Consider the following 13029-nt stretch of genomic DNA (forward strand, 5'->3'; position numbering starts at 1 on the left):
TTTCAAGGTCAATCTATTTACTCGTCTAGATAATATTTTTCCCTGTTCACTAATAAATCGACTAATTAAACTCATGTTTTTATAATCAATTCGATCCCCCGATTGGATCGGGGGAAAAGGATTGCATAGAGGAACTCCCGAACATTTGTCAGATGTGTCGATATCAATGGTGACTCATTATTTCGATGACAAAACAAAAAAACATTAAAATTATACTGGGCATAAAGGTGCCATCAAACCCATAACTGACCCAAAAACCAACACCATAATATAAAACACACCTACCAATACCATCATCTTGTATTCTTAAACCTTTTTCTTCTCTTTCAATTCTTTCAAGGATCTTGGGATCTTACACAACACCTTTGCATCGAGGACCGCATATTGTTTCTTGATTTCGATCCATGCCTTCTCTGCAAGTGGATCTATCTTATCCTCATATTTGTCATAGACTACCGGTACCGAGAAGAGTAACACAACCGCTGCATTGATATTCAAATATCAGTTTTGTATCCCATACGAAGCAACATTAAAATATATGAATATATGGTGTTGGGATATTACATATGTAGACCAATGTCAAAAAGTTGTAGCAGTTGCTGATGATTGACACGAACCACAAGCCCGCAATAACCTGATCAACAAAAAAGTAAAAAGTTTAAAAAATAATAAAAAAAACAAATGCATGTCTATTGTTTATGTAACTGACTGAAAAAAAATTGCAACTTACAGATAGGAATTTCTTCAAGTCTTTTCCTGAAGCAATATCGTGCATAGCAGCCAAACCGCGGTTAATTTCATTCCTCAATGAGGATACAATTTCCAGAACAGGCCTCTCTGGAACTGAAACTTCTGGAATTTTAGGTGGAGACCTGTAATAAACAAGCATCAGATCATGCGTAAACGTAAAAGTTACTAAAATCAAATAAGTTTCAGATTGTTGAAATTTAAAAGCACTCACTTGTGGATGAAGGTTGAGGCATTTGACCACAAAAACAGTATTGCCAGAGTAAGGATCAAACTGTGACAAACCAGAGTTAGCAAATGATATTCCAACACTTCGAATAGAAACCAGATCACTGTCACACCGCCAAGGATCCCGCCAGACACCTTCTTATCCTTCCACAAAAGCAGATCAGCCGCTTTACAAACAACCAAAAGTTATGTAAGTACAATAATCAAAGCCAAATAAACTCTTAATATCACAATTACTTATAACGAAAGATATTACAAGTCGAATCAATGATAACCGCGTCAATTTTGACAATTTAGACCTAGATCCATGCATTAGCATCCAAATCACTCTTAATATCACATAATATCAACATTAGATCTAAACCATTCCTTGCGACGGAAGTAATTACGAGTCGACTCAAATCATAAATAATCGCATCAACTCCCACAAATTAAACCTAGATCTATTAACTAGCATCAAAATCTAGCTTAACGACGAGCTTTACTCTATACGTAACTAACCGATCTAATTAAAATTAGTAATAACTAAGATATTACGAGTCGAACCAAACGATAATCGAAGCAATTTCTTCACAAATTAGACCTAGCTGAATATATCAGCATCCAAATCTAACCTAACGAAGAATGTTATTCAACAAATCACTAACTGATGCTCATCCGTACACAAATCGTACAAAATTAATAACGAACTAACGAGCTCTAACTAAAATCAGTGACAAATACAAACAGTGAGGTACGTTTTTCACAAATTAGACCTAAACTATAACTTACAATGGACGAACCGAATCAATTTTCGCAAATTAAACCTAGATCCATGGACTAGCATCCAATTCTCAATTCTACACTCAATCAAATGTTATTCAGTTCGTTATCGTTATCAACCGATATTCAAACGCACACAACTCGTACAAAATATAATAACGAACTAACGAGATCTAACTAAAATTAGTGAGAATTAACTATTAACAGCAGTAACATACGTTTTTCACATATTAGACCTAGATCTATGAACTAGTATCAAAATCTAACTTAATTTTACACAAACTAAAACCTAGATCCATCAATTAGCATCCAAATCGAATGTTATTCAATATATTACTAACCGATGCTCATCCGTACACAAATTAAGTAACAAATTAGTGAATTAATAACCGTAGCTTACGTTTACCACCGCCGAAGGCCTTGTGAACCGGTTTTTCCCTACCGAAAAGCCGGAACACCTTGGATTTCAACTCGGAGATCTTGCTGTCGTCATCCGAGTCAGACGAGGATGACGAGTCGTGTAGTTTCTCCGATATCTTCTCAATTAACGACTCCGGCTTGTGCTCTTCGTGATCTGACATGCTGATTGATTGACTGATGTCTGTAAACTCTAAGCTTTTGGTTTTGAAAGTTGAAACGGATGATGACGTCACGAGAGGTTTTGGTAACGCAAGGAATGTGTTAGTTTGATGGTGCTTTAGGTGAGTCATAAACAGAGAGAGTGTTGTCCGAGCCTGAGGTTTGATGTAGGTTCGGAATTAGGTTCGGAGTAGGCTTGCAAAAGAACCGAACAAAAACAAACACGAACAAAGTCTTGTTCATGTTCTTTTGTTAAGAAAATAATGTGATCACGAATGGTTTACGGACACTTTCCGAACGAGATTTAATGTTCGTGTTCGTTTGTTAAGGAAATGAATGTGTTCGCGAACGGTTCATGGACACAAATAAAAACGAATGAGTATAGAGATTGAGATCGATATATTCATCTGAAAAAGGAAATGAAAATAATTCGAGAATATGGTTTCCTTTTTTTCATTAGGAGTAATAAATTAAAGAATATAAATGTTTAGATAAAATGAATAAATGTACAAACAGTCAAAAACTTTTATGAACAACATATACAAACGAATGTTTATGAACACATTACTGAATGTTCACGAATACAATTGAACAAATGGGAGCTTTGTTCATGCTTGTTTGTTAAATTGATCGAACGAAATTCCTTCTTCATGTTCGTTCATTTATTAAACAAATGAAGATAAACGAACTTTCCGCTGAATAGTTCACGAATGACTCGTTGAAATTTTTGGTTCGTTTAAAGCCCTGCCTACGAGGATAATTTCATGTTACTCCCTTCGATTTTGTTATGTTGTCTTTTTTGTGTATGTAGTTTTACTATATATGATGAAGCTAATAATTTAGATTACTTTCTTGATCATTTAGGTCTAGAGATGTAAACGAACAGAGTGTTTGACGAATTGTTCGGTGAGAAGTTCGTTTATGTTCATATGTTTAATATATAAATGAATATAAACAAAGAATTTTGTTTGGTATACTTAAGAATGAGCACGAACAAAGGTTGCGCCTTTTTAATTGTGTTTGTGAATGTTCGTTAATGCGTCCGTTTAGGTTCATACGTTAATGTTCATTTACGTTTGTCCAATTACTTTTGTTTTACGTCTGTCCCTTAGGCTCATTTACATATATATGCTCGTTTATTATAATTTTACTATTGCCATTTTGGCCATGTTAAGATTTTTTTGAATATTATGTAGTGTCCTTCCGAATTTTTTGATGATTTGTGTTGATTTAGTGATTGTTATTCCCGGGTTAATATGTTCGTTTGTCTTCGTCTTTGTTCATATGTGTCATTTAGTGGCTGGTTGCATTCTAGAGCATCCCCACCCATAAACCAATTCAAACATCCACTTTATCGTCACATCATATTCTAAACTTTTCATCAAAAAACCCCACTTTTCTTCCACCTATAAACCAATCTAAACCCCATTAAAATATAAATACGTATATATGTGTGTGTGTGTGTGTGTGTATGATTTGTGTGTAGTGGTTGTGGTGGGGCCACTACAAACCCACCTCCCAAACGTTTGAGAATGCAAACCAAACCTAACACAAACGTTTATCTCCACCCATAAACCAATCTAAACCCCATGCCATGTCACCAAAAACCAATGGGTGGAGATGCTCTTAGCGTCCATTCACAAATTAATGAATGTACATGGACGAACATGAACATGCTCAATTTCTTAACGAATGAACACATACACGATATTTTGTTCGATAAATTGTTAATGAACCGTTCATTTATCCGACATAAGTTTAACTGACAAATATGAACGAAATCTCGTCTGATTAGATTCGGTTCATTTATAAAGAGCTGTTTTTTTCCCTCTAGAGTCTAAACAAAGTAACAAGCCAATATAATGCATTAATACGTGTCGAAATTAAGTGATCAACGGACCTTACAAGCATGTATTTAAACAATGGGTCTACTAGTGTCGAAACACGAAATGAATCTTACCAGATCCATGACGATGTTTCCACGGATTTTCGAGATGAACGAACCCCGTCCTGATCTTCTTCTTCAGGGGCTGCGCCGGTGACCTGCAATGTCGAGACCTGCAATGGTTTCGGGGGTGTGGAGGCGACTGCTAAGATATCCTGAGGATTTCTTGTTTACAGACACAAAAAGTGGTGGTGGCTCTTATTGAGCATCACCTATGATAAGGAGGTGGAGACCTCCTTATATAGAGTCTCATGGCCACCATCATGGTACCCTAATGGGCCTAGCCCAGTTAGGGTTACCTCCACAAAACCCCCTCAGCTCAATAACATTGTATTAGTCCATGTAATGAAATAAGCCAAACATAATAGATTTAGGGTCGTAGAACCGGGTTTTAGTACCATACCCCTACAAGCCCCCCAAGTCCAGTGTTGCTCCTGGGCGCGCAAGCGTCTAGGTGGAGCGCTGGACTTTATAAGGTGTGAGGCGGTTTTTTCCCTTTTCTTTGGCCTTGTCTTTATTGTCTGAGTTTTGGGAGGTTTTCTCCATGATGGTGACAAGCTGTAAAAATAATGAAGCCTGCGCGTGAGGCGGCTTACGAGCTATAATAATAGAGCCTGCGCGAGTGGCGACTTACGAGCTAAGAATAATAATGCTTGCGCGCGAGAGGCGACTTACGAGCTAAGAATAATAATGAAGCTTGCACGTGAGGCGACTTACGAGCTATAATAATAACGAAGCTTGTGCGCATGGCGACTTATGAGCTGTAATAATAATGAAGCTAGCGCGAGAAGCGACTTACGAGCTAAAATAATAATGAAGCTGGCGCGAGAAGCGACTTACGAGCTATAATAATAATAATGCCTGCGCGCGAGAGGCGACTTACGAGCTGAGAATAATAAAAGCCTGCGCGCGAGAGGCGTCTTATGAGCTTTGAGAATAATAATTGAGCTGGCGCGTGAGGCGACTTACGAGCTGTGAAAGTAATAAAGCTTGCGCGCGAGAGGCGTCTTATGAGCTTTGAAAATAAAAATTGAGCTGGCGCGTGAGGCGACTTACGAGCCGTGAAAGTAATAAAGCTTGCGCGCGAGAGGCGTCTTATGAGCTTTGAAAATAATAATTGAGCTGGCGCGTGAGGCGACTTACGAGCTGTGAAAGTAATAAAGCTTGCGCGCGAGAGGCGTCTTATGAGCTGTGTGAATAATAAAAGCCTACGCGTGAGGCGACTTACGGGCTGTAAGAATAACAGCTTGCGCGCGAGGCGTCTTATAAGCTGTGTGAATAATAAAAGCCTGAGCGTGAGGCGACTTACGGGCTGTAAGAATAACAACAGCTTGCGCGCGAGGCGTCTTATGAGCTGTGTGAAAAATAAAAGAAGCTGGCGCGAGAGGCGACTTACGGGCTATAATAATAACGACGCTTGCGCGCATGGCGACTTATGAGCTGTAATAATAATGAAGCTAGCGCGAGAAGCGACTTACGAGCTAAAATAATAAAAGCCTGCGCGCGAGAGGCGTCTTATGAGCTTTGAGAATAATAATTGAGCTGGCGCGTGAGGCGACTTAGGAGCTGTGAAAGTAATAAAGCTTGCGCGCGAGAGGCGTCTTATGAGCTGTGTGAATAATAAAAGCCTGCGCGTGAGGCGACTTACGGGCTGTAAAAATAACAGCTTGCGCGCGAGGCGTCTTATGAGCTGTGTGAATAATAAAAGCCTGCGCGTGAGGCGACTTACGGGCTGTAAGAATAACAACAGCTTGCGCGCGAGGCGTCTTATGAGCTGTGTGAATAATAAAAGAAGCTGGCGCGAGAGGCGACTTACGGGCTATAATAATAACGACGCTTGCGCGCATGGCGACTTATGAGCTGTAATAATAATGAAGCTAGCACGAGAAGCGACTTACGAGCTAAAATAATAAAAGCCTGCGCGCGAGAGGCGTCTTATGAGCTTTGAGAATAATAATTGAGCTGGCGCGTGAGGCGACTTACGAGCTGTGAAAGTAAAAGAGCTTGCGCGCGAGAGGCGTCTTATGAGCTTTGAAAATAAAAATTGAGCTGGCGCGTGAGGCGACATACGAGCTGTGAAAGTAATAAAGCTTGCGCGCGAGAGGCGTCTTATGAGCTTTGAAAATAATAATTGAGCTAGCGCGTGAGGCGACTTACGAGCTGTGAAAGTAATAAAGCTTGCGCGCGAGAGGCGTCTTATGAGCTGTGTGAATAATAAAAGCCTGCGCGTGAGGCGACTTACGGGCTGTAAGAATAACAGCATGTGCGCGAGAGGCGTCTTATGAGCTGTGTGAATAATAAAAGCCTGCGCGTGAGGCGACTTACGGGCTGTAAGAATAACAGCTTGCGCGCGAGGCGTCTTATGAGCTGTGTGAATAATAAAAGCCTGCGCGTGAGGCGACTTACGGGCTGTAAGAATAACAGCATGTGCGCGAGGCGTCTTATGAGCTGTGAATAATAAAGCCTGCGCGTGAGGCGACTTACGGGCTGTAAGAATAACAGCATGTGCGCGAGGCGTCTTATGAGCTGTGAATAATAATGGAGCTTGCGCGTGAGGCGGCTTACGAGCTACTTTATGTCACGCGCCACGTGCAGATGTTGCATGCGCGTGCGCGTAGACTTTGGTTTTGTGTTATGCGCCACGCGCAGATGTTGCGTGCGCGTGCGTGTAGACTGTGAGCATGTGATGCGTAAGCATGTGATGCGTAAGCATGTGTAATATGCGTAAGCATATGTGATGCGTGAGCATATGGTATGAGGATTCCCAACCCCTAAGTTTGGCGCGTAGCCATATGGGATATTATGAGGATTCCCATCCTTGGCGCGTAGCCATATGGGATATTATGAGGATTCCCAACCTTGGCGCGTAGCCATATGGGATATTATGAGGATTCCCAACCTTGAAGTTTGGCGCGTAGCCATATGGGATATTAGGAGGATTCCCAACCTTGGCGCGTAGCCATATGGGATATTAGGAGGATTCCCAACCTTGCAGTTTGGCGCGTAGCCATATGGGATATTAGGAGGATTCCCAACCTTGAAGTTTGGCGCGGAACCATATGGGATATTAGGAGGATTCCCAACCTTGGCGCGTAGCCATATGGGATATTAGGAGGATTCCCAACCTTGAAGTTTGGCGCGTAGCCATATGGGATATTAGGATTCCCAACCTTGAAGTTTGGCGCGTAGCCATATGGGATATTAGGAGGATTCCCAACCTTGGCGCGTAGCCTGATGCGCGCATGCACGGCGATAGAGTGGTGACTCGCGAGTGCGCGTGCATGGTGGAGGTCTCTTGCGCAAAACCCAGATGGTGGTTTCCGCGGCGGCACATGCACGGCTGCGGAGTGAGAACCCACGGGCGTGCGTACATGGCGGCGGAAGTCTGGTAATTTCTGGATCTGCAATTTAAGAGTCAGATCTGCAACTTTAGACCTAAAATCCAGGTCTGTAATCTAGACCTAGATCTGTAAATCAGATCTGGACAGATCTGAAGCCCGGAGCAGATTTAAAACCATCATAGATTCGGAGATCTGATCATTCGAATCACGGATTTTCCTTCTTGCCCAGATCTGGAAGCCTCTTTTTAGATCTATGGATCTTTTTGAGCTTTAATAGAACAAGCTTTGAAGCCTTTTTCTGTAAACTTCCAGATCTGTGTTTTTCTTGGGAGAGATCTGACAGCCGAGATGAAGATCGAAGGGCAGTTCGTTGCCGTCCCACGGATGGCGCCAATGTCGAAACACGAAATGAATCTTACCAGATCCATGACGATGTTTCCACGGATTTTCGAGATGAACGAACCCCGTCCTGATCTTCTTCTTCAGGGGCTGCGCCGGTGACCTGCAATGTCGAGACCTGCAATGGTTTCGGGGGTGTGGAGGCGACTGCTAAGATATCCTGAGGATTTCTTGTTTACAGACACAAAAAGTGGTGGTGGCTCTTATTGAGCATCACCTATGATAAGGAGGTGGAGACCTCCTTATATAGAGTCTCATGGCCACCATCATGGTACCCTAATGGGCCTAGCCCAGTTAGGGTTACCTCAACAAAACCCCCTCAGCCCAATAACATTGTATTAGTCCATGTAATGAAATAAGCCAAACATAATAGATTTAGGGTCGTAGAACCGGGTTTTAGTACCATACCCCTACAACTAGCTTCCACAACTAAGTGGCACGTGTATTATTTTATGCAATTATTAATGGCCCATGAAGTTAGGATTTAAGTCATTTGTACTTTTGTAGTTCAATATATCGAATTCTGTTCGTTACGAGAACAATGAAGCAGAAGCGACCAACAAACTTGAGACCACCGGCTACCTAGGCTTGTTTAGATTCAAGCTTTTTTCAAGCTGATCTATTTTTAAAAGAGCTTCAAGCGAGACGTGAGCCATGAACTTTTTAACACCCTAAATCTAGTTAGCCACAAGTAACTAAATAATATTATTTGTTGTTCCAAGAAAAATATATAATTATTTTAAAACACAAATAATTATTTTTCATTTCAACCACTCCGAAGAAAACTTACTTATCAAGAGTCAAACGCTTATATATAGGGTCAAAAGAAATAAAATGTTATTTGACTTCTAATACTAAATATATTTAGTTAAACAATTAAATAAAAATAATAATATAATACTAACCGACCATATAGTTTTCTAGAAGCCACTAAAAAGAATAGAGGGAAAATTAGAGTTGTAACTTTCGAAACCTGACCCGAGAAAACACAAACATGGACTCAAACTAACTCAACCTGAAAAACCTAAACCTAAGAAAAGTCCACCTCGAACACGAACCGAAGTAACTTGGGTTGGTTTTTATGTCTGATTTCTAGGTTTTGGGTCAACCCGAAAACCCCGAATAAACTATTTATTGAAATATATGATATTATTTACAGGTATGTACATCGTATATGGAACAATTTGCACATTCCACTTGTTCCTATTCTACCTATTACGGTTGATCGACTATTTATTGTTTACACATCTTTTCTATTTATTGCTAATAACAATTGTAATCGAAAAATATGCTGCTTTACCGGGTTATGTTTATATGACATTTGTCAATTTCGGGTTATTTTATACTTGTATTCTTAATGTAAACCTGACCCGTTTTGTATCCCGAACCTTTCGATATTATCAAAATGATGAATTTTATGTTACATATTTGTTTTATAGTTGTTGGATCTAAAAAAACACCCTTTTCGGTTCTTAAAATGCCCCGAAAACACTCAAAACGAACTCCAGGGACTAAAACTACCAAAATGGATACTTGAAGGACCCATTTGTAGTTTGTGCTTTCTTGGGTCTATAACCAACTCATTTTCATGCAACACCCTTTATATACACACTCATCTTCTTCATTTGTGCTTGCTCATTTCCTCATTTATCTCTCAAATTCTTAAATTCTAAGGTTGTTCTTCATAAGCTAATCTTTCATTTTAACTAACTTCTCAATACTTAAAGCTTGATGTAACAACATATATATAATATACACTCCTTGTTTACCTTCGGTCTTTCATTTCTCCGGTCTCGACCGGTTGAAATGTTGGGCTAGTAAGGCAAGGTTACATGGAGGACTTTGTAGTCCTTGTTTATATATTTAAAAAATCTAACCATATAACTTGTTATACTTGCTTAACTTCTGCATATTTTAGTTACTTGTTCATATTTGTCAAGTTCCATGATATTGGGTATGTGGTGACTAGCCTCGGTTTCACCCCGAGTTGAGAACCGAACCAAAAACCAAACTTTTGTTTAAAAGCTTTATTGTTAACTTTTTGAATGTAAAACTTGAGTATTATTATTTATAAGTTATTTTACAAGTTCCATGGTAATTGGGTATGTGGTAACCATCCTCGGTCTTATTCCGAGTCAAGAACCGAACCAAAAACCGAACTAAACCGAGTTCACTCGCTTAAGACACACAAGTGTGTCTTTAGCCACCAAAACTCATATTTTTCTTCAAGATTATATTTTAAATCAACTTTAGTTAATTTCTAAACATACTTGGCATGTCGGGAACCAACTTGATCTTATAACAAGTTCGGACCGATAAAGTCGTATACTTGCAACGAACGTTAAGGTTCTTCACAATAGAACTACATACTTGGTTAAGTCTATTTTGATTTATTGAGTTATCTCATAACATTTATTATTTTGGGAAGTTAACTTTGAGCTTGGTCAATTATCAAGTCTCGAACCGATAAACCCGAACACTCGTTTAAACATCGTATTGGTATTCTTATAACCAAGGGTTTTGCAATATTGCATTTTAACCCACATTATTTCTTAACATAGGTTGAGTAAAAAAAAGACAAAAAAACTAATGAATAGAATACCGAGACCCGGTTTCGAGTAAACGTATTTTACAAAACTCGTTTCTTTAATTTCTCAAATATTTACATTTTAAATCCTAAATTTTATTTATTTACTTTATTTGTCATGTATTTTATTTTAAACCCTTCCAAGACTACCTACTAACACAAGACCCGTTTAATATATGCCTTGCTCGTTAAACCAATCTCTCTGATTATTCACGACACTATCTTTCAAGTTACTTGTTAATGTGAGTACTTTTTCATCCCCCGTTTTCCATCTTTCGTTTTGGGGGTGGCATTGCATACTTACTTAAATTAAAATGATTTATACTTGAGTCTTAAACCACAACACTTATTGTATATGTTTACTTCAGTAAAAATGCTCGATTTGGTGTTATATTCTTTACATGATTATGTGCAAATTCTTGAATGCTAAGGCAGGTAGCATCTTGAATGCTAAGGCGGGTAGCCTCATCAAAGTATGATCGTACGTTAATTCCGAGTATATATGGTATCCCCATATAGAAAGGTGTTGTCAATGTATTCTTATTGACGGTTCGTCAATGTATTCTTATTGACGGTTTTATTATCTAAATCGTTGCTATTATTTATTGTTTTCATATACTAGTTGTGGATTTCATACTATATACTTATTGTCCAAAACTATGAAAATTGTTCACTAACCTTTGTGTTGACAAACTCTATTTTATGCAATGTTACAGGTTTGATGTCAGCTTGATTGGATTACTTGAAGAAACTTATCATCTTGGCTTTAGGATATTAGAAAATGAAAGAACAAATTATTTGTTTATCTATCTATTTGGCATTTTGTATGAACAATTGTTGTGTTATTTATGATGATATGGATTTAAATGAGTTGTTTAAATATTATAACTTTATAGTGTCGTTGTGCAATGAGCAATCATGTCGCGTCTCGACGTTTCCGCCTTCATTGGTCGGGGTGCGACAATTTATTTATTATTTGATATTTGCATAACAACTACAAAAGAATACGTTACTTTAGTTTTCATGCTGTAGCTTTTCTTTACTTTTTTTACTTTCTTTTTGTTTTCTTAAATACTCGAAACCCGAAAAAATCCAAACCCAAATAACCCGAACCCAAGAAAAACCGTGGAAGATTTAGATTGAATTTCAGGTCTAAAGTTAAAACTTTAAAACCCAAATAACCCAATTACATCAAACTCATGTTAATCAATCTTGCTAGTTTCTTTGTTTCATCATCTTTATATAAATAAAATAAAATGAAATCATTAGTTAGTGGAAATGATGTAAAAGAGGACAAGTTGCCCCCCTCAAAGTTGCTACCATAATCCTAATCATATTTCCTCACCTTTTAATGTTTCTTTCACGTGCCTCCCAATCCAACTTTCGTTCTATTACATTAAAATTAAAAAAGAGGCAATATGTTAAAAATCAAAAGAAGAGCCCTATGACACTAAAATGAAAAAAGAGGCACTATGTTAAAAATAAATAAAAAAACGCCTTCCATGTAAAAGCAAGAAGGCTATTACTGTTACTAATATATTTGAAAGAGAAGTTTGGAAACGCTAGATTAAGATTGGTCAATTTGATAAGATTTCATTAGACCAAGTATTTTTTTTGGTTTGTTTTTTGTTTTAAACTTTGATAATTATATTTCTAATTATCTTTGTTATGTTTGTTTTTTATTAGTATAGTTCCAATACCAATATACCGTAACGGATGTGATAAAACTGACATAATTGCGTAGACTTAGCGCATTTTGTTTTAGTTATAGCACCATAACGAAATTGATCGAATGCAATTCTTTTTTTTAGTCCGGTTTTATAACGGACGTGAAAAACCCAACCAAATTTGCATAGACTCATCGCTAGGGACCAACAACGCTCGGGTTTTACCAGCGCTCGAGTTTCACCGACCAACGCTATCCCAATGTTCCATCTCAATTTTTATAACTTTTTTTTATTTTAGTTTCCGTATAATAACACATGTAACAGAAACTGACCGAATTGACGTGAACTTACCGCCTCAACACTTAGGACCGGCAATGCTTGTGTCTTATCAACGTTCGAATTTACCAACCTGGTTGCGCCGGGTTAAAAATTAGTTAACATAACAAATCCCTAGTCAAGTGTCCACGTGATGCAGCGAAAATCAATACTTAAAGAATACTTAAAGGTTATTAGCGGGTCAAGTATAGTCAAGCTAAGGCCGGCTCAAATTTGAATTTCTCAAATTTAGAATTTTTCAAGATGAATTTCAATTTGCAAAGTAACATGTTGCAAGTGTACCTTTTTTTATACCTTCACTGTTTGATTATCTAATCAAGTTGAGGAGTTTAACAAATTCTTTTATGAAACAATGGGAGCCTATGGTAAAGGAACAATTACAACTTCGAAAACTTAGAAAGTGCGAGCTACATTTGACGATACAAAGTAACGAAACTA

General features: G+C 38.3%; 1 protein-coding gene across 1 annotated transcript; it reads right to left on the minus strand.

Moving 5' to 3' along the window:
• Positions 1-247: 247 nt before the first annotated feature.
• Positions 248-2318, minus strand: LOC143618432 (reticulon-like protein B2). Its single transcript, XM_077090651.1, has 5 exons — positions 2138-2318; positions 962-1142; positions 731-872; positions 565-634; positions 248-482 (listed from the first exon to the last, which is right to left on the minus strand). The coding sequence occupies exons 1-5, from the start codon at positions 2316-2318 to the stop codon at positions 307-309; spliced, it is 750 nt and encodes a 249-aa protein (XP_076946766.1). The 3' UTR covers positions 248-306.
• Between the last annotated feature and the right edge of the window lie 10711 nt (positions 2319-13029).

Source organism: Bidens hawaiensis, unplaced genomic scaffold, assembly GCF_021521415.1.
Source record: "Bidens hawaiensis isolate Kalapana, Puna unplaced genomic scaffold, B.hawaiensis_p1.1 tig00075217_1, whole genome shotgun sequence".
Lineage (NCBI taxonomy): Eukaryota > Viridiplantae > Streptophyta > Magnoliopsida > Asterales > Asteraceae > Bidens > Bidens hawaiensis.